Consider the following 27435-nt stretch of genomic DNA (forward strand, 5'->3'; position numbering starts at 1 on the left):
TTTTTGTTTTTTTTTTTTTTTTTTTTGTTTTTTTGGGGGGGGGGGGGGGGGGGGGGGGGGATCAATATGTGATATTTAGCCCCTGTTAGGGCTCCATTAAAAATAGATTTTGGGGAAAATGTATTTTAAATTAGTGATTTTTGAAGAATATCTAATTAAAAAATAAGTAAAAAATTTTGATTTACATGTAACATTATTTTATTTGAGAATGTCCAGTTGAAAATAAAAAAGAGAAAAAAGATTTTTTTTCAAACGTTGAGCCAAAACAGGGGGGTAGATAGGGAGTCAATTACGAAGAATTGGATCATTCCTTCAGCAGCTGAAGTATCTATTTTAACTTTTAGTGGCTATAGGAAACATAAGATAAAGTCAAAGTAATCAAATTCTAAAGGTGATCGCACTAAGAAAGGTGCTAGTGGCAAATATGACATCTGCAACAAAGGCATGGGGATCTACTCGAGTATTCTCACTATTGCAATACCATCAAGAAGCATTCCCTCTGTTGCACAGACACTTCAACTAGGTTTAAGGTAACGTGTCTGTGTTCAACACGTGTCGATACCGACAATTCTCGGACACTCTTACCATAATTATTTTTCTTTTTCGATTAGAAGTATTATATATTTTTTAACTCAAAATTATTAGTAAATAACAAATATGTATTCATATTTAAAAGATTTCAACATGAAAAATTAATAACACATATAAAACTAAATTTATACTATATAAATGAAATATTTTACAGAATTTAATCAACGTGTCGACAATTTGCCATGCCAGTACTTCTTTGAAAAATTGCGTGTCAACGTATTTGACACGTATCGTGTCGAATACACGTATTCGTGTCAATGTATCATAGAGCATTATAAACAAAAATAATCAATATCACAGATGCTGTCCAAAATGTGTATAAATGTTCACAAAAATTGAACTAGAACACGATGTAACCAGTTTTAGTAGAGTTCACTCACGTTTGGTCCTTCCAAATCTGGTCCTGCTTCAACACGGGCAAGATAAGAGTAGCATTCATAATTTTGGCCACAGCAACAGCATTACATATCTGAATGGAAGCACAAAAATAGTCAAGCTCATATATAGATTTCTTGGGTCACTTTTAAGTGCTGAAGGTCATTTAGTTTATTTGATTGACATTTTAAATTTTCAGATGAATGTCCAAAGCAAGGCACTTCCTTCGGAACATTTGCCATTCATCAACTATGACATCAAATAAATATCAACAAATTAAATTCATTTTAAGTTTCAAAAGGATCAAAAAGTGAAATGCATGTAACCAAAAACAAATTAATAAAAACACGAGAAATTTTGCTAGATCCCAGACAAAATGCATATTAGAAGCGAAACATACAGCAATTCTTTGCTGGTTTAAACCGCCCTCAGCATGTATGAAAATATAGCCATTTGTTTCATTCTCTGATGGAATATCTGCAAGGAAACAAAATGATCATCATTCTTTAGAAAGGCCATAGCATTTCTATTTCTATTTGCAAGTAATCTTAGAGTCATTTAAATAAATATGTCGTAATCAGCCCAAAATGCAGAAATTCAATCTTACAGGAGGGGAAAAAAAAAGGGCTACTGAAGAAAGGAGAAATTATATTTCCATATGCATATTATGTTAGAGACATTTAAATACAAATTCTGATTTAAGAAGAAGAAACTTCAGAAATGACAAGAAGATACAGACACAGATAAGCTCCGTAATATCTATTATCAGTAGAGCTTCATCTAGCCTATCACATAAGTCCATCTTGAAACTGTAAAATAAGGTGGACTTAGTTTAGGATGAAAACAAGCAGTCTTAACTTATGTATTCTTTACATAGATATTAATTTAAGTTCTCACAATGGTGCTTTAACCACCTCGAATAACTGCAAAGAATTAAAATATGCACATCACGGTAGAACAACACAAACCCCATGATACGGTGCCCAAAAAGTTAAAAGAAGGAGAGAGAGAGAGAACAAGAGCGGGAACATAAAGTAACAAACTGAATGCTTTATAAAAAAAGGAAAAGCCGAACATTATAATGACATCATCCCTGGCTATACGGCCCTTAGTGATATCTGATCAACATGCAGCATAGAAGAAACACACTAATGGACTCTGTCTCAGCTGAGCAAATTCATGCGCTTTAACACAATTAAATAGACAACTTCTCCCACTTATATCAAAATTTACTTGTTTTCCAAGCCAAACAGTTTTGCATCGTAGTTATGGTCAACATTAACACGTTAGAACATGTCCACAAGACTCTCTAAATAAAAATACTCTATTTTTTAGAAAAAATTAATGCTTTAAAAAAAGCTCCAAAAGACTCTATTTTAATTTTTTTAAAATAGAGAGTAGGTTCAGATCTCCGTATTTAGAGAGCCAAACAAACTCTATTCTTATTTTATAATGATTGAATTTAATAAATTACATCTCTCAATACTTTGCTAAAATTATTCAATCTATAATTGATTGGTCATTCACATCTAAAAGAGAATGTTAAGCCCATGTCTAATTTAGATAAAAATCAGATTTTTAGCAGATTGGGTAAAAGTCCATGAAATGTCTGGTTGAAAAGTTGTGTTCCCATAAAATGTCTGGTTATTATTTTGTCATTAATTTTAATCATCTTTTTTAAGTAGAACCAAATGGGGTCTAAATAAAAGATAATGGGAAATCAATAAATGTTTATTGAAAAAAGCAAAATGAAGGGATGAAATAGAGTGCATTATTGGAGTGGAAAAAATTTTACGCTCGAAATTTAGCCCATGTTTGAGACCCATTTTTGGGCCAAAATACATTTTAGAATAGTGTTTTGTTGGAAAATATGTGATTAAAAATAAGAAAAAAAACTTAGTTTATATATTAAATTATTTTATGGGAGAATGTATAATTGAAATTGAGTTTTAATAAAATGGGGGCCGAAGATGGCTTAAGATGATCTTTATTATATATAAGATGCTCTTCTTAAGTAGAGAGTCTCTCGGAGATGCTTTTAGTGTTCTAAAAGAATGGGAGCTTGCAAATAGTTGGGTGTTCCATTAACCACATTCTATTTTTGCTTGATTCAAGCTACTAATAGAACTCTCAAGCTTTATTGGGTGTTGACCATTGGCACTAGCTCCTCAATCCTATCTACAGTTGCGCTTCTTTCCGTTAGTCTACAAAAGTTTGCGGATCCCCGCTTGATAATAGAGGTTTCTTGCTTGCTTTGGAATGAGAAGTTTGAGTTTCTTTTGAAGCGCTTCACTGAGAGTTCTCTTTTGAGTTCCTCCAAGCAATAGGGAAATGTTTATATTGCAGCTTTTTAGTTTACAAGGACGAGGCAAGAGATGAGATTCCACTTACTTTGAAAAGCCAATCAATTATACCACACAGGTCCAATTAAATTTTTCATCAGTACACGAGGTTCAAAATTGGTAAATTATCCCCATTTTCCAACTTGCTTTTCTTCAGTGTGGCAAAATCAGTCCCATCATAGCAAAGAGGCTAAGTGTATGCGTAAAATCTAGTATTTTCACTGCTGAAGTTAATTTACTCACTCAAAAAAGCGAACAGTGAGAATAAAAATTCAAAATCTTTGTAGCTTCAGATAAGGAAGATAAAGTTTAAATTGTTTTCAACAGTTATAATTACTACACCCAGCAGTGCGTGTTTACTCACCTGAAATTACGCCCTCACGACGAGCAGAACAAGGCTTCCACGATGTAGTGGCTGAATAAGGATTTTCCCATAGAGATGGAGACTCTTTTACCTGATTAAATTCAAAGATTTAAAATTAAACTGCAATCAAAACGATAAGATGACAACACGGAAGAAAAAGAAAGAAGATTAATACGAGAACTTACATAAGGGCAGATAAGAGTTATGCCATCTTTTTGGCACAAGTATGGAGCATTCTGCAACAGGTGTAGAGAGGAGGGCAATATGATAATCGTTAGAATTCAGACAGCACATTGACCACATATATACATATATATACACACACTTTCAATAATACTCGATGTACTCATTGCATTTAATAAATAAAATGGCTAATGATTAAAAAAAAATGAAAAAGAAAGAAAGAAAACGTCTTATAGTTCATATCTATCTTAATTTACTAATTTTAACATTCTGCATAACAAATTCATATTTTTCATAATGACATTTACCCATTAAGTGAGTACCAAATCTTTCAAACTGACGCAACAATATGACTGAGATCAACGAATACAAGAATAAATTTACATATCACAAAGCGTATGAAAAACAAAACGAAGCCTTTCAGAGAAATTACTCTTTTTTTGCTATAACTAAATATGACGCTTGAATGCACACACACATAAAAATAAAGTCTTACAAATCTATTGACGATAGAAGAAATCGAAATCACGGCCGTGAGAACAATTGCAACGAGTATAAAAAGCGAGATCTTGGAGTTGTGAGGGTGGGGCCTATGTAGATCGTCAATCGGGAAAATCGAACGAGGGAGGAGCGATTGGATGTAAGACCGGAAAGAGCGATCACGAGGGTGTCGATCGCGGAAGTCGTCATCGTCGTCCGCTGCGGACGGGTGATTGTCGGGGGACAATGGGGATGACGCCATCACGGAGGCAGTAGGGGACGGCGTCGCCCTATTGCCGATGGAGCTAGAATGGCGAAGCTCCGCCGTCGCTCGCTTCGGGCTATACGCCAGCTTCCTGCTGGCGTCACTCGGCTTGCCTTCGGCTTGTTAGTCGGCTCACTGCACTGTGTGTGTCAGAGAGGAGGGGGAAGAGGACAATTATCTAGCGTTGCTGACACTCCCATGTGACTGACTTCAGATCGTATATAAAAGTTACAACTAGCGTTCCCCATATAAAACTTATCCCCGTTATACTTCTCATTAAATTACATTTTACTTTTCTCTCTTCTATTTTCAATCATATAATTTTTTATAAAATAATATTACTGTTTTTTTAACTACTCATTTTTCAAAAAAAAAAATCATTCGACTCATTTTCATTTTAAAAAGTGAGAACCAAACAGGAACTTAATGATTTCGTTTCATAAAAATTGATGATGTTTGCTTAAGCTTATAAAATTACTTATAAGTTCATCTTAAATACTCCCTCAAAACACTAAAATGCATCAAAAAATTGTGCAAAACAACTCCAAAATAAAATCAAACTTTGTACAATTGCAATACTATTCACTTTGTGTCATTTGTGCTATATTTTTTTAATATAATAAATTATATTATTATGATTTTATTATTATTATTTACATTTCAAATAGATTCTAAATGTAAAAAATAATAATTAATTAAAATAAGAATACAAAAAAATTAAAATATAAAAAACACAATTATTTAAAGTTAACAAAAAATATATTAAACAACGACTTACGTACATTAATCCAATTTTATTTAAAGAAAACGATATATAATTGCATTTATCGATTATTTGTGGGAAGAACATACGAATTTCGAAAATTAAATTGCAATGATATTTCGACTTCGTGATATTATAACATCCAAATTAAAAATGCACTGTACTATTTTTTAATGGCGTCATTTAATATTTTCATTTATTAGTATTTTTACTAATTGTATTATGTTTTTAATATTTATTAATGTATTTAATCTTTTCTTTAATTTAACTTAATTATTTCTTTATTAAGTTAGGCGTTTGTAAATAAATGATATTTCAAATAAATAAATTATTAACAATAAATAAAGAGAAAAAATGGTTAAACGTTGTTCATTTGATGTAAATTTTGGTGTAACGGTTGAAGATGAATTTTAGTTTGGTACAAAATTTGGTGCAAAATAATGCAAATTTTGTTTCATGACTGGAGTTGGCCTAAGTAAATAAGAAAATTAGTCCTTATTTGGTTCTATATTATTAAAAATGTATTTTTTTCTTGTTTTTTAACTACATATTTTTTAATAAAATAATATTATATGTAAATCCAAATTTTTTTTCCTTTTTAACCATATATTCTTTAAAAAATTACTATTTTAAAATATATTTTTTCCTCCAAGAATACATTTTAATGGAGCCAAAACAAGAGCTTCTAAATAAAAAAAAATAACAATAAAAATATGACAAGCTAAAGCAACAATTCAGGGTTCACCGTGGGCCTTTATTTATGGCTATTTTTTCAATTTTAATATTCATAAACTTGTAGTAAAAAAATAAGCTCCTGTTTGATAAAAGATAAAATCCAAATTTTAATATAAATTAAAGTCAACAACTAATTTTAACCATAATTTATAGAATTCACAACTTTTTAACCACAAATTTTATCAATTTTTTTATCAGAGTTTATTAAGATTGTTTTATTGACATGAAATTATCGCTTATAAAAAAAATATTTTCCTTTCTTGAGGAAAACAAAAACATACCTTGAAAAAAATTCCTTAAAAATAAAGAAAATTAGGCATATTTTCAAAAGTTATAAAATATTTTCAATGGGACAAAATAAGAATCAAACATCCAAAGTAGGTATTTGGATGAAAAACTGATAATTTTCATGAAAAATATATACAATCAAACCATCGTAAAATTTTGATTTTATTTCCCACCAAACAGGGACTAAATAATAATTCTACCCTATTTGGGCTTCGTTTTTATTTTAATGTATTTTTCTCTTTTTTCATTTTCAACTACACATTTTTTAATAAGATTATACTACAAGTAAATTCAAAACTTTTCCATACTTTTTATTGAGACATTTTTAAAAAAATTATTATTTCAAAATATATTTTTATCCAAAAGCCTCATCATAAAATGGAGCCCAAACAAGGGCTAAGCCCCAATGATTTATTTTGACACAAAAAAATTGAGAAATTGACCAAAGAAGGGTTCAATTTAGAACTGGTCTGAAGCTTGTCAAAACGATTTTAATAGTTGGAAAATGGTAATTGAGTCAAGTCTAATTGGGGCAAATAGATCGAGGATAAGGTAATCGTTCTCACAACATTTTGGAATATGTTTATAAACTAATACGAGCCAAAGTCACCTAGGCAATATTCTAGGACCTCAAATTTCAGGGGCCTCAAAGAAAAATAAAAAATAACCTTGGGTCATTAAATCTACCCCTACATTTCAGCAAGAAATTATTTCTGCGGATGTACATAATTTGGCTGAATTGAACTGCAATTCTTCAGCAGAACCAATTTTTGCAGGAACCTATTTGAGAAGATATGAATTTGCTCCTGACTTTGCTAGTTTTGAAGCTGCCCAAAGAAGAGAGGGTAATTATTTTTTTGTCTGGAAATTTGTCTTTTACTTCACTTAGTGCAAATCTTACTTCAAATAGTGTGGATATTAAAAATAGGGTTGTGCTACTCGTACATGGAGTCTTACACTCCGGTTGATATGGGCTCACCTTTCCTCTCACATGGGGAGCTCAGCCCCACACATTTGGGTGTGGACCCCGACCTCTTCCATGTAAGAGGTCGGGTGGGACCGTGTCAATCGGAGTGTAAACCTCTATGTACAAATAGATTAAACCTTAAAAATAAGAGTAGATTATCAGTTGATGAATTTAAAGAATAGGTTCATGTAATAACCTCTAAAAAGAGAAGAATCTCAAGATTTGGAAGAGAAAATTGATAGTATTATGGGGTACGTAGTAATAGGCAAGAACAAATGTCGAATGAGTAAAACTAGGATTGAGATCCAGAAGAATGAGACAGTTTGTGATATTACAGAAGGGATATGGATTTTTTTTCTTTTTTCATGAAAGTTATCCCTTGCACACGAACATTCGATGTCAATTTATAGATGAAGGTATTAATTGTTTGGCTAATGAAACAATTGACAAAGATTACATTAAATGGAGATGGCAGCTTCTAGATTGTGAAATTCCTAGGTAAGCCCTCACCCTCGAATTCATATGTTACCTCGTTATATCGTGAATTATTGTAATTTTGTTAGTATTTGGCACCCATTAAAATTTTTTTAATAAAATAATATTATACGTAAATCGAAAATTTTTCTTTCTTTTTTGACAACTCATTTAAAAATTAAAAAAATATAAAAAAAATCACTACCCAGAAATTATAATCTCATTTAATTGGGGCCAAATGGGGGCTAAATTTGGCGTAAAATACTCTTCAAAGAGAGGACCAAATATAGTGTAATGAATAATGTGACACCCAATATGAGAATTTGCGATGGTCTCCATTTCGCCTCCCTTCCCCATTTTAACAAATATTTATTCCATCCATATCCTTTTTATATTTTAGAATTAATAGATTTTAATTAATTTATAATTATTTTAACGTGATCATTATTTTTATTGAATATTTATTTTTAGAAATTATAATCAATTAATAACTAATAATTATTGATACAGTAGATTAAAATCGTTCATTAAAAAAATCAAAAATAATAAATTTGATACTTAATAAATTAGTAATAGAACAACATAAATATCTTAAAAATATAAATTAAAAGGACAATACAACATACTAACAAAATAATTTAGTATTGTGTAAAGTCTTTTCTAGTTCTACCAAGACAATCAAAATATTCACCAAAAGAATTAGAGGTAATTTAATACTTTGCACTCGAGATGCATCAAGTGATCATGTATGAGATGAAAATACTTATTTCGATAAATAAATGACCAAACGAGTTGTCATTTTCATTATATGTAATTTTTCTTGTGCATTCAATGTAATTTTTTTTAATTGCGGTATTATGCTTAATGTGTTTTTTTCTTTTTTCTTTTTTCAATTTATCAATGAAATCAGTATTTTAACGATTTTTTGTAATAATATAACTGGTAATTAAATAATTTAATCCAAAATTTGGTCTGAAACCATCTCTAATAGTCTACACTAAATTTGATTTAATTATGAGGTTACACAAAATTTTACATTAAGGGTGTGTTTGATTGCAAATATTTTTCATGGAAAATGTGTTTTTCCGCTCAAATTATTGCTTTTGTACTGTTAGATTGCCATATTTTCATGGAAAATATTTTCGTACTTTTGGTCACGTGATCATATTTTCCTCGAAATCAAGGAAAATATTTTCTTCAATGGGAGTAGAATTTTATTTTCCAAGGAATTCACACACACTCTCTCTCTCATTTATCCACTCTCTCATCTACCCACTAATAAAAAACAAACAAGGAAAATATTTTCTAAGTTAAAAATTAAATCAACCAAATACATTTAATTGATAATTTTCATGCTTAGAATTTATTTTCTTTTCATATAAATTCCATTCTTGTAATTAAAAGCACCCTAAGGGCCTTTTTGATACCTCCATTTTCCATGGAAAATGGAAAACACTTTCCATTTCCATTCAAAAATGGGCCTTTTTGATGCCTCCATTTTCCATGGAAAATGGAAAACACTTTCCATTTCCATTCAAAAATGCATGTTTGATGGCAAAAAAATTCCATGGAATTGGTTTTTTTGGTACAACCCATTTATGCACCGTTTTTTTAACCTTTTTAAGGAAAATGTTTTCCCATAGGTTTGGTGATTTTCGTTTTTCAGTTTTTTTTTCCCAATTGAAACAAATTTTATCCCTTTAATTGACAGTTTTCATAAAAAACAGAGCCAAACGAACACCCAAAAATCCAAAATTTCAATATTTTCTATGTGAAAAATTATACCAATCAAACACATTTAATTAACAATTCTCAGTGCAATCAAACGGACCCTAAATTTGATGTCACTGGACAAGGTCCAAAACTTGCATATAAGCCCCCATCTAAAATTTAGTGTCCCACTTCCAATTATAGCTAGTCAAGAAAAACCTCTTTATTCCTTTCATTAAGTTAAATCATATGTTTCAATCTGTTACACTTGGAAAGTCCAAATAGAGAAGCCTAGCCATACAGCTTAAATATGAGAATCATGTTATGCTACCAGAAAATGGTTGACATGCAATCCGAATCATATTCATAATGAGGGGGCCCACTTTTTTTTGACCTTTTTATTCACTCGAAACTTACGCACATGTGAGAGAATGTCAACTAAGGTGACAAATTATTTTTTGGCAAACCAGCTTATTCTAAATATGATTACTCTACGGACATAGATCATAGTATTTCTCCATGACTATTGATTTCCTTTTCAATTTTGGATCCCCTTATTATATTCACTGTTTTTATTGAGATGCAGAACCCATTTTTGTGAGTGGGAGTAGTGTAATAAACAAATGGAATATAATACAGTATCTCCAACTTATAAACTATCCAATGTAAAGCTACATGAGAGTACCCCTTTTTCTGATTTGAAAACCAAGCAAAATCATATTACGAGAGAGATTAAAACTTAATTTGAGTAGTTTAATTACTAATTTTGCATCTCAAAATAGGAAAGATTGTACAAAGTTTTCAATTAAATAAAAATATATTATTTATTTAAATATTTAAGTTTGCTACCCTTGCAATAAAATAATTTCTAAGGGCCTCATAATAATTACTTGCCTTGGAACCTCCAACGTCTATGTGTTGGGCCTATTTATACATTGTTTAAATTATAAATAAATAGAAGTAAATGACGTACAAATGAGCAATATTTATAGATTTTTCGAAATACATGATTAAAAAGTAATTTAAATATCTATAAATAGTGGGTTAATTTCACAAGCGTTCATTGAACTTACCCAAAAAATACAAAATGGTTACTGAAGTTCAAAACTATCAGAAACGATCATTGAAGTCTAGTGCGCTTTTAGAAATAGTCATTGAAATTTACAAATTTGAAGAAATAGTCACCCAGATTTTCATATTTTTAGGCGAGTTTTGCAGATATTTTCTGGCAACTTCCGATCACTAAGATCGTCGAATTTGAATACTGTTGGAAAGCCCACAATGTCATCTTCAATTACCATTCAAAATCTTCCCATAACCCAAAAGGATTCGGTCGGAACAAGTCCACAAAATCATCTCCTAGAAATCTGAAAATCTATCCAATTTTTTTGGATTTTTGGGCTAGTTTTGCAGGAATTTTTCGACAACTTCCGACCACCAAGACCATCTGATTTGGATACCATTGAAAAACCCACAATGTCCTCTTCAATTACCATCTAAAATCTCCCTATAACCCCAAAGGATTCGACAGTGATAAGCCCACAAATTCAGCTCTCCGAAATGTGAAAATCTACCTAGATTTTTTAGATTTTTGGGTGAGATTTGCAACAATATTCCGGCAACTTCCAATCACTAAGACCGCCGGCTTTGGATACCATTGGAAAGCCCATAATGTCCTATTCAATCACCACCTAAAATCTCTGCAACTTCTGACTACCAAGACAACCTTATTTGGATATCGTTGGAAAGCCCAAAATATTCTCTTCAATTACCATCCAAATCTTCCCTCCAAAGGATTCGGTCGGGATAGGCCTACAAAGTCAGCTCCCCGAAATGTGAAAATCTGCCTAGATTTTTTAGATTTTTGGGTGAGATTTGCGACAATATTCTGGCAACTTCCGACCACATAGACAATTGGATTTGGATACCGTTGGAAAGCCCACAATATCCTCTTCAATTACCACTCAAAATCTCTTCATAACTCCAAAAGATTCGACTGGAATAACCCACAAAGTTAGCTCCCCAAAATCTGAAAATCTGCCCAAAATTTTAGGCGAGATTTCCTGCAATTTTTCGACAAATTTCGACTACCAAGATCGCTGAATTTGTATACCATTAGGAAGCCCACAATGTCCTACTCAATTATAATCCAAAGTCTCCCCACAATTCCAAAGGATTCAGCAGGAATAAATCCACAAAATCAGCTCTCCGAAATTTAAAAACCTGCCCAGATTATGGGGAGTTGACTTTGTGAGTTTTATTCCGGATGAATCATTTGGAGTTATGAGGAGATTTGGATAGTAATTGAAGAGGACATTGTGGACTTTTCAACGGTTCCAAATTGGACGGTCTTAGTGGTTCGAAGTTGTCGAAAAACTCTGCCAAAATTTTGAAAAATCTGGCCAGGTTTTCAGATTTCGAGGAGTTGACTTTGTGAGTTTATTTTGAACGAATCCTTTTGAGTCATGAGAAGATTTTGGGTGATAATTGAAGAAGACATCGTGAGGTTTTCAACATTATCCAAATTCGACGGTCTTGGTAGTCGAAAGTTGCCGAAAAATTGCAGCAAATCTCACCCAAAAGTCTGAAAATTTTGGATGGCAGTTTCTACAAGTTTGTAAACTTTAGTGATCGTTTCTACAAGTTTTAAACTTCAGCAATCATTTTGTAATTTTCATGTAAGTTCAGTGACCATTTGTGAAATTAACCCATAAATACTTTAAAATATATGAGTCAAACATAAGCTTATTTTTTTTCAAAGGTATACAAAAAAACTTTAATTTACATAATACATTTTTTTTTTTTTGGTCAGTCAACATTTTTCCGCCCTAACATGGTCCGTCTTTTTCTTTTATGAAAGTAATTCTTTACATTTATATCATAAATTAATAACACATTAATTACTTATAAGTAAATTTTGTTTTTAGTAATTATTTAAAAATATTTTTTTCTCATACTCAAAACATTATTCAGGATAAAAAAATATTATTCACATTTCTCTTTTAACAATTTTTATTCCTCAACTTTTAATCATACATTCTTTTCCAAAAATCACTTTTCAGCAATAAAAAATTCGCTTAGCCTATTGCCAAACAATGATATTCACTTGTTTCTTCTCAAGGGTTTAAGGACGCACTGGCACAGACGCACAGTACACACTGACAGCGAACGATAATTTAGGGCCGCTGCATGTACCGATGGAGACGAAGAGGGTTCGATTGGTGTTCAAAAATGACGAGATTTTGAGAGAAACACAGAAATCGGATGGCTTGAATCGATGCTGGGTTTTGTTGAAATCCGATCAACACAGGACAGTAGCCGATGTCGCCTCTCACCTCCTCCAAGCTTTCCAGCTCCACCAGTCCTGTCCCCATGGCCTCCTTCTCTCTGTAATATTCCATTTCTATTTGTTAATTCTGTGTTTTGGGTTCTGTTCAGTGACTGAATTGGGAATGTGGTACTCTGATTTTAGAGATCATTTTATTATGTGTGTTTTTAGAGGGGATGCTGTTGGTACATTGTACAAATATCTGATGCTTACTGCGTTTTTTTTTCTTTTTCCTTCCTAAGGTTATGTATTTTTTTTTCCTTCTATGTTTGATTATTTGCTCTAAAATGTGCACAAAGAAAATTCTTCCTTGCTAAAATAGAAAAGCTAAGGTGTTTACCTTTTTCTTGATGATCTTCCAAATAACTGAAACTGCCTTGCTGATTTTATGATGTTTGTCGTCATTTGCTGGTGTGTATGTGTTTATTATTTGCTCTTTTGTTGTTGGAGGTTCTACTCTTCTGGTTAAATTTTATTGGAGCGAATGAGATGCTCAACGTTTAAAAAAAATAAATAAATAAAAATGCAATGGGGGTATTTCTATGTAAGAATTCATTTATCATCGTGGATAATTAACTTCATTGATTAAAAAAAAAAAAAAGAATCAGTAGAATGCTTTTTTTTTCTCAAAATCAACTGGACTATTGTTGAGAGAGATGAAATAAAAAAGTTTCGGTTTTGGGTAATAGTTTTTCTTTGTTGTTGATATTATTAATTCTTACTAATTTCATGCAGATGGACGGATTTGTGTTGCCACCTTATGAGTCAACTACCATTTTGAAGGATAAAGATCTGATCAGGTTAGTTTATCTGTATAATCCTTTGCAGAAGAAATTGAAATTGGTAGCATTATGATTTTACCTTTTTGCATTTACGTGTGGAATTTACACGTATTATTTTTCTTATGTGGTGTCAGAGTAAGGAAGAGAGAGGATGCCTTGTTTATAGGAGGTCATAATGCTGCTCATTCAGTCAAGAAATTGAAAGCTTTGGAAAATCAACCTGTAAATAGCAGTTTCTTGCTTTTATCAAACGTGGAGTTTGAGAAAGGAAAAGAAGTTTATGAGAGTGATAAGTCTGAAGAGGAGAATGACCTCTTGGAAAATGTGGAGAATCCACCTGCTGTAAATGCAGATTCCAAGAAGCGAAAAAGAAATGGATCAGAGAAACTTCAATGTTCCATGTATGTTATAATCTATGCTATCTTGCTTGCTTGTTATTATGGAAATCATCATGTTATACTCATATTTGCAATTCAATGCCTTAATGGATTTGTAAATATAAAACTTTTGTGATATATAGGAAGAAAAAAAAACGTTCTGAGGCTCCTGAAACTGTTGCAAGTGACAGTCATGTTGAAAGGATTAAAAACCCTCAGCAGGATGGAGTTTCAACTAAACAGAATAGCCTTTCACAGGTGGAGAAGAAATCTGATTCTAACGACAAAGGAAACAAGGAAAACAATCAGGAAAATGCTAAATTAAGTGACGACAATGATGATTCTACGCCAAGCACAAAAAGGTAGGTTTCTGCATAAGATAATCTTTCCCTTTTCAAGATGATGTTCCCTGTTTATTGTTTAACCTCTAACGTTTGATTGGACCAGCTAAAATACAAGAAAATGTCCTTAAGGTTCTTTCTATTTTTATGCGTGATTAGAATTTTACAAAATTTTAGATCTTTTACCTATTATACAGGGTCATTCAAACTTGAATTTCCTGTTGAATTTTTATTGAGGTCTAGAGACCATCCTGTAAAAGGCTAATGCCTATATGGTAGAATGAGAATCTTTGTCAACATATGAATAGCTGTTACTAACAAGACCAAGAGTTTTCATTCATCTCTTTGTTAAAAGGGACTAGGCATGGATGCCAAAGAAATGAACTTGAAGAAGTGCCCACTGTGTTGATGGTGCAGGGTGCTATTATTACCTGAAATTAAATTTTCCCAGTGGCTATTTCCCTTTGGACAAGTGAAAAAGTAGTTTAATCGAGTGAATGGAAAATTGAATGATGGGTTTTATATATCAGTGTATATTGTTGCATTGGAGATGCCAAAGAACTAATTGAATATCCAAATTTTCTTGATTTGGGGTTTAAAAAAAGAATTCTACGTTAAAAACTATTTCCTCAGTATACCATCTTTATCTCTTATTTCGCGACATTAAATAAACTGAAACATTGGACCTACTGGAATTAGACAAAGGGAATATGAGGTAGGCCATGTATCTGAATTGTGAATTGACAATTTTAGTAAACAACAAATTAGAAAGGGCACTACGAGTGCATATGTGCCTACTTAAGGAAGGTGTACCCTTTTGAGAGATCCCATGGAGAAAAAATATTTGAAGAGGGGAGTATATTTTGCTTGGATAGATCTTGTAACTGGGGTTTTGACGTGTATCTCTATTAGTTTTATTTCTTCAAGCTTGTATTTGATAGCCCCTTGGCAACCTTTTCTCATTTCACTAGTGACATCCCTAAGTTTTGCTGTCTGGAGAAATGGCTCATTGGAATATTAGCTGCGAAATATTGTGCTACGATAGCTCCTTTAAATGTTTAAGCATGTATAATGCATCTTTAAATACACCGACTGTTTCTAACATCACTTCTTTTGCTTAGTAGATTTCTTAACTTTCTTTTGTGGTTGTGTTTGTAGAAGTTTGGAGCTTCAAGAGAATGGTGAAGAGAGTAAGGATGCCAGCCATGCACCTAAGGAAACTAAAAAGGTCTTTTTTAAGTACTGTATTAATAGAAGATATGTGGGTCCTGTAAGCTTTGACTGTACTTGTATATATTTATCAGAAGTATTACTGTATAGTAAACTAAATATCAAAAGATTCTGCTGTCTTTTTATGGAAATTGTGGAGAGGTTGATATTTGGAAATTCATATCAAAACTAATTATTTGAGGAGCTTGTAAGAATTAAGGAAGCTTACCTTTTTCCTGAAAATTGTTTTCTACTTGTTTAGCACATTCTTCCAGTCTTTTATATTATTCCCAATTGCCAATTTTCTCAGCTCAGAAAGCAAAATGCTCCAAGCATTCTTGTATGATCGTGATTCAGTTTTTTGAGGGCATTGACTTAAGTAGCATCACCAATACCTGTTCTCTATTACTAGTTTAAATTTTGATATTCTACTTTTATATTGGATCTTTTTCCTCTCTCTCCTCTTGAAGGAACGACCTAGAGATCTATATGGATTGTCCTGTATGTTTGCAGGTTCCAAGTAGAAATGCTAGGCGGAAACGTGCTAAAAGGCAATGGTTGCGTGAAATGGCGAAAATTCAGAAGAAAAATGCAACTTCTGAATCAGAAAGTCTTGTAAGTTGACCAATGTAAAAGACTCTTCCAACATCACGTACCTGACTTATATTGGAAATTGACTACCTCAAATTTACAGAGAAATTGGAAAGAGGACCAAGCTAAAGCTGAAAAAAATATGGCGGATGGCCAACCAAGAGGAGTGGTGAGTGATCAATGTCTCGTTAAATCTAACCATGTTTAATATTGACATAAAATGTCAATTTGCAGTTACATTGGAAGCAATATCCTGGAAGTAAGACGTCTAACAATATGGAAAAACATCAACAACAAAATCAAGATATAAATGCACATAAACACTCAAATAGAAATGGTTCTACTTCCTGGCATTCAAATCAATATAGTGATGAGGAGGCTGAAGTTGTTCCTGTTGTTGTAAGGCCGGGACACATCCGCTTTGGGAATGTGGTGAAAGGTCAAACTCTCTCTCTCTCACATTATGAGAATATTTCATTTTAGTGTTTGTGATTAAGTGTGCATGTGCTGTTTCAAGCGAATTGTTATTTAGCAATTTAGCTGATTGACTGAATTATGCTTTCCCTAATTTAAATGATGGATGGGAATTTGCACAGCATCTTAGTTGGCTTGTGTCTCAGTTCTGAGCCTAGCAGTGAGTTCAAATGCTCCATTTGGGAAGAATTTATAAATGGTTTAATTATAAATAGGTAGAAATGAGTGGTAGATGAATAAATAGTATTTGTTCGTCCATTGAAATGTGTAATGGAAGATAAAAAGCTTGTTTGATACAGATTTTAAGCCAAATAAAACCAATTTTTTTATCGTTATTTTACTATTCCAACTGTCATTTTTGAATTCTTCTCTCACAGGTAGGATTCACTTTATCTCTAACGGTCAAAAAATCAATTATCAAAATCCCTACCAAACAAACACAAAGTTTGACCATTTATAAATTATTTATATATTTCGCTAAACAGAGGCTAAATATTTCATTAACAATCAGATCTGTTAATTTGATTTTGTCTCTTCTCATTTAGGAGTGGACTAGGACTTAATAAATTGGGAGCCTTTCCCTGTTTCCAATGACCGTTTTGTAAGCAGACACAATTATGTAAAGAAGCGGATTAAGTAATTAGGCTATCCTGATTCACTTCCATGTAGAATGTTAGTCTTCATAGCTATTACTGTTGTGAAGATAATGTTGCAATGTTGTTTTATTCCATTCATGTTTTTAACTTCACAATTGGAACGTTGCTACCTGTTCACATATTGGAATTGCGTGATATCAGCATTATACACTGTTCAGAGTTTTGATCTATGAGTATTTTTCTTATGCAGAACCAGCTATGCCTAAGAGTCAAATACAGGTGGTATGTTTCTTTTTGTAAATTATGATACTTATTACAGTCAACAGTATCACTGTCTTTTTGTTTTTCACTGTCTTTTTGTTTTTCTTGTTATCAAAATATCAAGGTACTGCATTACTTTTTCTTGTTTTATCGATTATGCTTTAAACATGTATAACCTTAGCCTTTATCTCCAATTTCATTTTTTCTTTTTCATTGCATACCCACATTGATATCAGTAAACATGAAGTTTGTCTAAAAGTTAAGATGTCAAAATACTTTTTTGGGTTTTTTTTTCTCTTTCTGCTTTGCAATTCATTGATGTTAGGTCTTTTCAATTGCGCACCTCTGAAGAAATTTTCTGTTTTCCTTCAGGAAAAATCCCAAAGGAATGGAATTACCAGCAAGAAGGGCCAAAAATGGGGTACCACAAAATGTCCATTCACTCGAAGAAATGACTGTAAAGATTCAAACAAAGATTGTTCTGAAACACCGAATAATGAAAAAGAGACAATGTCATATACCGGAATTGACTTTGATAACCTTCAGCCCCTTTGTAGCATGCCCAAGGTATATTCTTCTTGATATACAATTTCATGGTTTACTGCCATCTGTGTTTTAAGTTACTTTTTATGAAGATTGGGTAGTAAGATTTAAAATCATATATGGAAATATTATTCTAATTTTTCTGACCATCATGTCAAGCTTATGATGCATATTGCACAATGAAAAAACTTGTGTAACTCATCAGTGTCAAATTTCTTCTTATTCATTCTGCAGGAAGGAGATGTGATCGCATATCGGACTCTGGAGTTATCATCATCCTGGATCCCTGAGCTTTCACCCTATCAAGTATAGCACGCTTCTAATAAGAATTTGATCAAAAGTTTAGCTCACCCACAGACAACAGTAATTGCTTTTTAACATTTTTCCTTCTTATAGGTTCGAAAAGTATCATGGTATGATGCTGGATCTGGTCAGATTATGCTGACACCGGTCTCAGAATACCCAGTTGTTTCTAAGAAGTTAGATGATGATAAATCTACACAGCCAAATAACTACCTTCACAAAGACGATGAAGCGTTGGAGGTAACCTAATCAAATTGCAATCCTTCTTCAAGCATTTTCTTCTTAAGGCTTCTTCTGTTAAAGAGTAAAAGCTCAATTCTTGGATTGTTTGTTTTAATATAGTTTATCTTGAGCAGATTGATTTCTATTCACTTGTTGATGTCCGTATAGTAAAAGGTGGCAGTTCAGGACTAATAAATGTAGGCCCTAGTTGGGTAAATGGAAGTCCCATGGGCAATGAAAGTGCTGCAATTACTGTATCGTCGAGCAGTATTAATAAACAAACAGTTGTCCCCAGCCAAGGTATTTATATTTATTCACCACTACACTTTATGAGAATAATTTACTGTCTTTTGTTCTGACATCGTTCTTTCTTTAGAGAACGAAGGAGTAAACAATGGTAAGCCAACACATGCCCCTGAAGCAGGTACTTGTTCTTTTCGCTAGTAGTTAAAATTTGACGTAATCCATTCAGATGGCTTGATAAAATGGTTTATATAATTGTAGAGATTGGGGGTATAAGTGCTTGGGACATTTTTTTGACTGAAACTTTACCTGCCGGGGAGGAACAACCATCAGAGAAAAATAGCTGGGGCAAGTATGCCAAGGTACAACTTTATGCCAATACTGTACAAACACAGCAGGAAGATAGCTGGGACAAGAATGCCAAGACGGTACATTCAGTGACAGATGGTAGCTGGGGCAAAAATACCAAGTCGGTACAATCACAGCAAGAAAATAGATGGGGTCAGAATGCCAAGAAGGTGCAATCCCCAGGGGAAAATAGTTGGGGCAGGCAGAATGCAGGCCGAAAACCATGTTCATTTAAAAGTTCGAGAGGTGGTGCACATGGCTCAACTATGTCTAGATGGAAGAATGGGAACTAGTTCAAGGTATTCGTTTGTACAAATTCTATGTTCTACCTTGTGTTTTTGTAATCCTGCGGCAGTAAATGACTATATACCTGCATTGTAGTACACGGGGATCTTCTCCGAATGTTACCCCATTTGCAGAATTTTAAACAGCTCGGTTCTATTTATTGTTGTTAGTCATAAGAGGTGATTAAACTTGTGTAATATTAGCATGAATGTCCAAAACCTTTCTATGCCTTTTGTTCGCTTTGATTTGAAATTGATGGATTTGCATGTTAATGGTATACATATATTGCACAAGAAACATATATTGCACAAGAAACAACACCTGACCTACTCTGCCGTCAATCAGACAAGCAATATCATATTTGTAGTGATTGGGAATTGCTGTGTACTGGGAAGTTTTACATGGTTTTGTAACCATGTACAATGAGATATTTGGCAATTTTTCATTAGGCATTGGCAAAAAAAAAAATCCAACCAGGTGCTGAATCTGTTTGTGCCGGATCCTTTGTACCAACAGATTAATCCATCGTGATTCACCTTCAATCTGTCAGCTACATTGACTCGTCATTTTCATGTTTTTCTCAAAATGCCAAAACTCTGTTCCTGTGTAACAAACTAGTGAACCTAGGAGTCTTCTAATGCTCTATTTTTTTATTTTATAATTAAAAGCAACACCATAGGTGCTGAATGTTGACATATTCTGAGGCACAATATTAATGGGAAATTGTACACTTATTCTGAGGGGATTCTGTAATCATAATTCCTAAAATTGTAATCAGAAACTTACTCTTTATACATGCTCATCTTGGATTAAAATTTAAGTTCGCTTCCATCTCACAAGTAGGACCTGGATTCATACTGCCACGGGATGCCAACTCATTTCATTAGAGTTGTAGACACAAGTTCGTGCTCTTATTCAGATTTACTTGATCAACTGTTTAAGTTCTTCCTTAATGAAGAAAGAAGTTCGAGGAGCTGCGCTGGTTCCTGACCTTCCTCGACCATCTGAAATTCCAAAAACACATGCAAATACAAGAGTTTTAGCCACTGCACATGTGAAATTGAGACAACCATGTAAAAGAGCACACGAGTTGTGACAAGAATTGCAATCCCTTAATTGCTTATAGAACTAGCAAAAGGTTACCTAGATGCTCGACAAATGCAAAGTAACCAGAGATTTAGCCTTATAGTATGTTTGACACACAGTAGTGGGCATGACTAGATAATGCAAAAGATAAGATTTTAATTTCTTTTTCTTTCATTCTGCTATCCGGCGCCACCTAAACCACCCTACTAGCCTTTGTTTAACAATCATATTTGGAAAAAACAAAGTTTTGAATTGTGATTTTTAGAAGAATTTGCGGGAAAACTTTTGGGTTTACGTGCATAATATTTTATTGTGTGAATGTGTGGTTGAAAATAAGTATGTAGAAAAAAGAGTATTCAAATAATGGTTGTCAAATAGGGCTAAACAATGTCATAAAGTGATTGTTTGTTAAACAATTTTAGTTGCTACTTCTTCAAGCCTATAGTCTGACGCTCTCATTTTCACGCTTTCACCTAATGCCTTGGATATTTTCATCCCCTAACCATTCTCCTAAACACTACTTTTTTTATGACTTACAATCAGTCACATATCCAATAGTATAATTCTCATAAATACAGTTGTATCTAAACTTAAACATGACTGCAACAAAATCAATTGTATATAGTNAAAAAAAAAAGAACTTCTCATCTCTCTTTTAACACCTTATTTGTATGTAAACTATTATGTAACTCTATTATATAGAAGTAGCATTGTTCATAGTATCATTCAAATATAGAGGTCGTGTATGTACCTTAATTTGAGCATTTGTGTCAAAACCCTTCTCGGCAAGAAAACTACGACAAACGTTCTCCAAATGTGCAGGACTATTTTTGCATTTTCCGTCATCAATCGACTGATCATGTCCTCCATTCTGCGATACTTCATGCCCTACCCACATGTATAAAATATTGGCATTTTCCCCCTCGGAACTCACTGAGGGCACAAGAATGATGTAAATGGATCTAGAATCTAAGATGACACAATGTGTGTCCATTTTATCCATCGAAGGCCACTGGTAGAATAATAAGTCAGTTGGTTGTGCTATTCTATTGGTCATATCATTCGACATCAGATCAAATGTGTTGCACATTCTGTCATCTTGTGATCGACTTGGGAGTTCATATTCAGTCGTCTGGTCATCAGAATCTGATAATGGCTCTTCTCTGTCCATCTCAAAAGAATCATTGTGTCTCGAGGTGCTGCATTCGACGTCCCTCATTATATCATCTTCTATGCAAGGAAGAGAGTTCGAAGAGTTTTCTGGAATCTGAGATACCTCATCAACAGAGGGCAACATCATACGAGGAGGACGAATGTTCCCTCTACGTTCTGCAATGGATAGTGAACGTTCTTTAAAAGACAAACAACTGCCTGTTGCTCTCAAAGTGCTACCAGCTGAAAATGCCTCTTCCGGAGGAGGGGAAGTTACTTTATGAAGTAAACATTCACTTTCCTCTGCGGAGCCACCCCTGTCAAGATGGGGATCTTTATATTCTAATCCGGAAGGTGAAGTCAGAGCCGAGAAATATGATAAGTCGGACCAGTTAGATGATGAGGGTGAGAAGGTAAATGAACTCGAATAATCAGAGGTTGAAGGTGAAAGTGATGGAGATGTTGAACTGGACATCTGTTTATTAACAAGAAATGAAGTAAAAGAATCCAGTGAACTGAATGAAGGTGATGGTGACAAAGACGTATCTGTAGGACAAGCCGAGCATTCCACTTCTTTAAAGTTAGTCTTCATCCAACCCAGGCTACTTGTTGCATAAGAGGCAAAGGAGTCCGGTGAGTCGCACTGAGGACTGGAAGGCATTGAAAGATCAGCAGGAGCAACACAGTCTTCAACATCTTTACAAGATTCTATCATATCCAGGTCATCACATGTTTGGGTCGTGTTGTAGTTCAATCTAGACGAGGATATAAATTCTTTCACAACACCACTGGAAAACTTCCTTCTCAATCTGCTCCAGCCATTTTCTCTAGCTGGAAGACATGTCTCGGATTCTGCTCCTGATAATGGAAAGGGCGGAACCACCCCACCGGAAAGAGCTTTCTGGAAAATCTCAAAATCGATGTTATATTCATCAACCTTCCTCTGACCAACACATTGATGAGAGGAAGAAGCAATGGTGTCAACCTTGGGAGATGACTCATCTGCTAACTGTTTCTCATAGCCGAGAGCATCCCACAATTCAGACGTCTCCTCACCTTCTTTGATGGTTTTAATGGGACCCTGGGCCCTTTCATAACGAATAACTTGGGAGGCAGCTGCAGTGGCATTATCCAACATCACTGAGAAGCAATGCTTTCCAGTCCAGACAAATATAGCAGAAGGAATTTGAATAATGAATGCCCCACGAGAATCTAGTCTGTTTGCTCCCGGCTCAATCAACATTTTTGGTACAAGATGAAGGGGATCATACGGGGAGTGGGGCGCCATTCGATACATCCTAAGTACAGATGTGGGGCTTGCAGGCTGAGCATGTACCCGTTTCTGGCACAGCAAAAGTTGGCAAGCAAATCCCATATTTGGGTTAGTCACTCCTCTGGCTGCTTTAACATGTTGGAATGCATCCTCAAAGCTCTGCCCCTCTTTCCACATAAGATATGCAATGACCAAAGAGGTTGATCGAGACACCCCCTGGCAACAATGAACAAGAACACGCCCACCTTGTTCTCGTACATCTTCAAAATAATCAAACACATCATAGAGAATACTTGTAATATCCTCTGATGGGCTGTCCCGGAGCCAAAGGGTCTTGTACACGAGCTCATTCTTGAAATATTCAGGACAAACAAACCCCACACAGTTCAACACATGGGTAATTCCATTCCGTTGGAGAATTTCACGACTCTTTGCAATAGCATCGCACCCCAAATATATATGGTCCAAAATCCTTGAGCATTCCTTATCAAAGAAAGCGAGTTTGTCTTTCTTGAATTCAAATTCTCTTGGAGGTTGATCCAAACTCATATTTTCATGGGGTGCCATCGATCCAAGCCTTGCACAGGGAGTGGAGAGATTTGGCCAAATGCCAAGGTCATCTGAGCCAGCTCTTGGCCATTCCTCAATGCTCGGTCTTGTGATCGAGAGAGGATGAAGGGGCGGCAAACAAGCCCGAGCCTTGCTGTTCCATTGTGGCCTACAATTTGACTTTCTTGGTGATCGATCACTCCATGAAACTGATCGTGAATATGTTTTCCTATTAGCACTCGGTAGCTGATTCTTATCCTCGTCCTTAAACATTTCAAAAGTTAAACTGCCAACCTGTAAAACCAGTTAAACCCATTCGAGGATTTTTCCAAGAAACCCCATATCAAACATCAAAATTAACAAAACCTTTACCTGAAATTTCATAATCTTAAAAAAAAAAAAAAAATGAAGAAAGAAAAAAAAATCTTCTGAGGAAAATCCCAAATCATCAAAATTCTAAACATCAAAACACAAATTTTTTTTTTTCAAAGAAATTAAAAATAAAGAGATACCCACATGATGATTCTTAAAGGGAAATATCAAATATATAATTACAATTCAAAAATTGCTGCTATATTCTTACCTAAAACCCTTGACCGTCACCTGTAAATGATTATTTCGCTTCAAATAAAAAAAGAATAAATCAAACGCAACTATGACCGAGTAAACTCCCATAAAAACATAGCTATCATGGGGACATATTTTCCACACAAAGAACAACGAATAATAGAAAAAGTGCATGGAAAATTCAATTATACCATGTAATACTTTCGAGATTTTCTTTGACAAAAAACAAAAAGATACTTACACGAAATAGTTTATTGATTGTTGGGCAATTGCAGCAGTCATCAGATATTATGAAATAAAATTATACAATATATGAACAACAAAGAATACCCGTTCAAATGGTCCTCTGAATATTTTTTAGAGAGAAGAGTCGTAGCTTCGCAGGTAAGCCAGACAAAAACTGAAAAGGACAGATTTGGCAATTTCACAGATATGGAACAAGAACAGGTCAAATTCCCACGTCATCGTGAGAAGATTGATAAGAATTTTGATAATTGATTTTTTAATTGTTAGAAATGAAATGAGTCCTGTGAAAAAAATTTAAAAATAACGGTTAAAATAGTAAAATAATGGTAAAAATTTTAATTGACTTAAAAGTCTGTTTGGAAGTGATTTTTTCCCCAAAAAATAATTTTTTAACTGTTATTCCACTATTTCAATCGTCATATTTGACTTCTTCTCTCACAAGTGGACCTCACTTTTCTCATTGGTCAAAAAATCAATTCTCAAAATCACTTTCAAACAGGCTCTAAAATCTGTACCGAACAAGCTCTAATTTCAAAAGGGTTTTTTCATTAATTTTTTAAGGATTTTAAAAAAATACTAGGTCACCCAACTTTGAGAGAAGTCTCATTTTAGTCCCGAAATTTATTTTGTTCCAAACTTATCACTCAAGTTTCAGTTTTGCTTGGGTTTGATTGCCAATAATGATTTGTCATAAAATTTTAACATCATTTTATTGTGGTAGATAAATTTTCTTACTTCAACAATATAGATGTTAAATGTTAATGGAGCTCTATAGTTGTCCCTTTTAAAAAATAATTATCTTTAATAGAAAAAAATCTTCGCGTTAACAGATGGAATTTGTATTATTCTTAAACCAACATGGCAAATTATGTCATTAGGAGTCCATAAGGAAATATAGTTGCCACGAGGGAAGTAGGTTAACATTGTGACCTTGTGATGATTTCGGATTAAAAATAAAAAATAAAAAAATTGAATGGCTAAATTAAATTTTTACTCAAAGTTGGGTGACCTTCAATTCTTTTAACTCCTTTTAGTATATTTATTTTCCACTCCAAGATGGTGGCTACAAATGAGAAAAAAAGAACGTTATTAGAAAATGACATCAAATCAACAATGGATGCTTTCAAGCCAGAGAAACTGCCAACAAAATGGAAATTTATCATATTTGGTTATTTCTTTCTATTTGTTTTAGGATTCTATAATTTAAGAATTAGTAGCAAATGAAGAAATATCGCCAAGTTGGATCAAATGGACTAGCTAGTAGGTTTTATAACCTTGGTGTGTTCAATCGAGTCGAATTGAAGTGAGAATACAGGTTAAATGGACGACGAAATTAAGCCGTGAAGATCTCAAAAGAAAAACATATTAGGAATAGGAACGCAATACAAAATGGATTTAATTGAATAGACGTAATGAGTACACTAAATGTCGTGATCGATCTATCAATACACTGTAGAATGTAGATTCAAAGTACACAATCCGACTCAATAAAGCTAAATTCCGTGATATTTTCTTCAAAAACATCTTAATTTTAGTATTGGAATATATTTGAATCCATTTTTCTTCATTGTATAATAGCTTAACAAGCTGACAAATTCGTCTATTTTGCAAATTTTGACTAATACTCACTCAAAGAAGTAACCTTATATGCAGATTTCAACATCAACAACCCTTATTCTAAGAAACCGTGGTTGTAAATTGACCATTCTTGGCTGAACTTTTTGTAAAACTGTTTTGCATTTTTTTCTGCAGACAAAATGAAGTGGGCTTACTCTTTCCACTTGTGCCCTACTTGGAGCCAGGCTATTGGTACAAGACAGAAAATAGGAAATTGAGTGGAACTTAGGGATTTTAACGAGTCAAGCTGGTTGCGAGCCAAAACTTGAAGCTCGAACTCGACTCGAGTAAAAATGGTTCGGACTCTTTTTGGCCCTAGCCGAGTTGAGCATTTGCTTAGCCAGAAAACTTAGGTGCGATCCGAGCTTTCAACTATGGCCTTGGCTCAGCTCGCTGCCCTTTTTTTTTTTGTTTTTTTTTTCAGCTGCCTGCTATTGTAGGTAGTTTGTGCTGCCTTATTGTTGCCTTAATTGGCAGCTTTGTTAAATATTTTTTTAAGTTTTACAGGCAGTTGATTTCATTTTTTTTTTTTTTTAGGCTCGGCTCATTATGGGCCGGTCGGAGCCGGGCTGACTCGAACTTTTCCTGATTGAGTCACGGGATGTTCGTTCCGACAAATCGAATTGACACCCTTAGCTGAACGAGGAAATTAGTTCAACTACTTTAAAAAGGGAAGGAATTAGATTAAAATCTTAAACAACTTAAACCTCTTATAACCGTAATTTATACGTCTTAACAAATTCTAAAATCTCTTAACCGAGTACAGAGACCACAATTCCGTCATTTTGCAGAAAAAACCTTAATCACCCACTATGCAGACCACAGTTATACACCAAGGCAGAGAAGAAGAAAACACTACACCCATTTAAGGACTTGTTTTCTTTTCTTTTTGTGGAATGTGGATAGTATTGTTTTAGAAGGTTCAATGATGTTTCATATATTTTTAATTTTCTGATATTTTTTATTTAAATTTTTATTTTTTTGTTGATGGCGTATGTTTTCTGATTTTATGTTTATATGGGTAATGGGTTGGTCATAGATTTTCAGATTTCTGTTGATGAGAAGGGGATTTGCAGCAGCGGCATTAATGCCGGCAATCCAAATTCAATGGAATTGAGATGAGAAAATGATAACCTGGAATGCGTCTCATTAGGCATTGGCTAATATAATGAAATCTCAACTACCATTTTTCACTCTGATGCATCTTTTCTGTTTAATGGAGATAATATTAGTCCAACACTGCCTGAGTTACCGTTATGGGATAAAATCCCATATTAAATAAAAATGAAAACATAAACCAATTTATAGGGTTTGGGCTACTATTCTTAACTTGGTCGACATTTTAAGATGGAACCTTAAATTTTAACATGGTATCAAAACCCATTAAACTCCAATGAACTATTCGATTCGATTAAGACTCAAAAAATTAGCATACAGATTTTAAGATTGATCTACTCAAATGAACCACCATCATGTGAGGGTATGTTAAGTGATAAAATTTCATA

The 27435-nt window shown here is 33.7% G+C and overlaps 3 protein-coding genes across 7 annotated transcripts in view; 1 reads left to right on the forward strand and 2 right to left on the reverse strand.

The window, feature by feature from the left end:
* LOC111395271 (protein PECTIC ARABINOGALACTAN SYNTHESIS-RELATED-like) overlaps nt 1–4807 on the reverse strand; it is a 7535-nt gene extending 2728 nt beyond the window's left edge. The window contains exons 1-7 of the mRNA XM_023021256.1: nt 4352–4807; nt 3858–3908; nt 3673–3763; nt 1367–1443; nt 972–1060; nt 430–469; nt 294–347 (exon numbers count right to left, since the gene is read on the reverse strand). Of these exons, the coding sequence (XP_022877024.1) occupies nt 294–347; nt 430–469; nt 972–1060; nt 1367–1443; nt 3673–3763; nt 3858–3908; nt 4352–4597 (648 nt within the window). The 5' untranslated portion in view covers nt 4598–4807. The remainder of the gene's footprint in view (nt 1–293; nt 348–429; nt 470–971; nt 1061–1366; nt 1444–3672; nt 3764–3857; nt 3909–4351) is intronic.
* Nucleotides 4808–12609: 7802 nt separating this feature from the next.
* Nucleotides 12610–19666, forward strand: LOC111396171 (coilin-like). Of its 2 annotated transcripts, none has more exons than XM_023022506.1 (15): nt 12610–12926; nt 13601–13665; nt 13782–14048; nt 14168–14386; nt 15524–15593; nt 16088–16189; nt 16269–16334; nt 16400–16604; nt 17486–17517; nt 17869–18063; nt 18274–18345; nt 18436–18582; nt 18699–18864; nt 18941–18988; nt 19069–19666. In XM_023022506.1, exons 1-15 carry the CDS (start codon nt 12735–12737, stop codon nt 19446–19448), a joined length of 2226 nt encoding a protein of 741 aa, XP_022878274.1. In that variant the 5' UTR covers nt 12610–12734; the 3' UTR covers nt 19449–19666. The 2 variants fall into 2 exon arrangements, with proteins under 2 accessions (XP_022878274.1, XP_022878275.1); XM_023022507.1 differs by having other exon boundaries at nt 17486–17514.
* Nucleotides 19667–20068: 402 nt separating this feature from the next.
* Nucleotides 20069–24477, reverse strand: LOC111396169 (protein-tyrosine-phosphatase MKP1-like). 4 transcript variants are annotated; one of them, XM_023022505.1, is made up of 3 exons: nt 24398–24477; nt 21278–23794; nt 20069–20444 (listed from the first exon to the last, which is right to left on the reverse strand). In XM_023022505.1, the coding sequence occupies exons 2-3, from the start codon at nt 23771–23773 to the stop codon at nt 20370–20372; spliced, it is 2571 nt and encodes an 856-aa protein (XP_022878273.1). In that variant the 5' UTR covers nt 23774–23794; nt 24398–24477; the 3' UTR covers nt 20069–20369. The 4 variants fall into 4 exon arrangements, with proteins under 4 accessions (XP_022878273.1, XP_022878271.1, XP_022878270.1 ...); XM_023022503.1 differs by having other exon boundaries at nt 24084–24468; XM_023022502.1 differs by having other exon boundaries at nt 24309–24467.
* Between the last annotated feature and the right edge of the window lie 2958 nt (nt 24478–27435).

Source organism: Olea europaea, chromosome 6 (assembly GCF_002742605.1).
Source record: "Olea europaea var. sylvestris chromosome 6, O_europaea_v1, whole genome shotgun sequence".
NCBI classification, from domain to species: Eukaryota; Viridiplantae; Streptophyta; class Magnoliopsida; order Lamiales; family Oleaceae; genus Olea; species Olea europaea.

What these genes read in the sequence shown, in the direction of transcription:
- LOC111396171 (XM_023022506.1), top strand. Translation starts at nt 12,735, where the DNA reads ATGGAGACGAAGAGGGTTCGATTGGTGTTCAAAAATGACGAGATTTTG. An exon ending in TCTACGCCAAGCACAAAAAG is followed by an intron (nt 14,387 to 15,523) that starts GTAGGTTTCTGC and finishes TTGTGTTTGTAG; the next exon opens with AAGTTTGGAGCTTCAAGAGA. An exon ending in AACAGTTGTCCCCAGCCAAG is followed by an intron (nt 18,865 to 18,940) that starts GTATTTATATTT and finishes TTCTTTCTTTAG; the next exon opens with AGAACGAAGGAGTAAACAAT.
- LOC111396169 (XM_023022505.1), bottom strand. Translation starts at nt 23,773, where the DNA reads ATGTTTAAGGACGAGGATAAGAATCAGCTACCGAGTGCTAATAGGAAA. An exon ending in ACACAAATGCTCAAATTAAG is followed by an intron (nt 20,445 to 21,277) that starts GTACATACACGA and finishes TTGGAATTTCAG; the next exon opens with ATGGTCGAGGAAGGTCAGGA.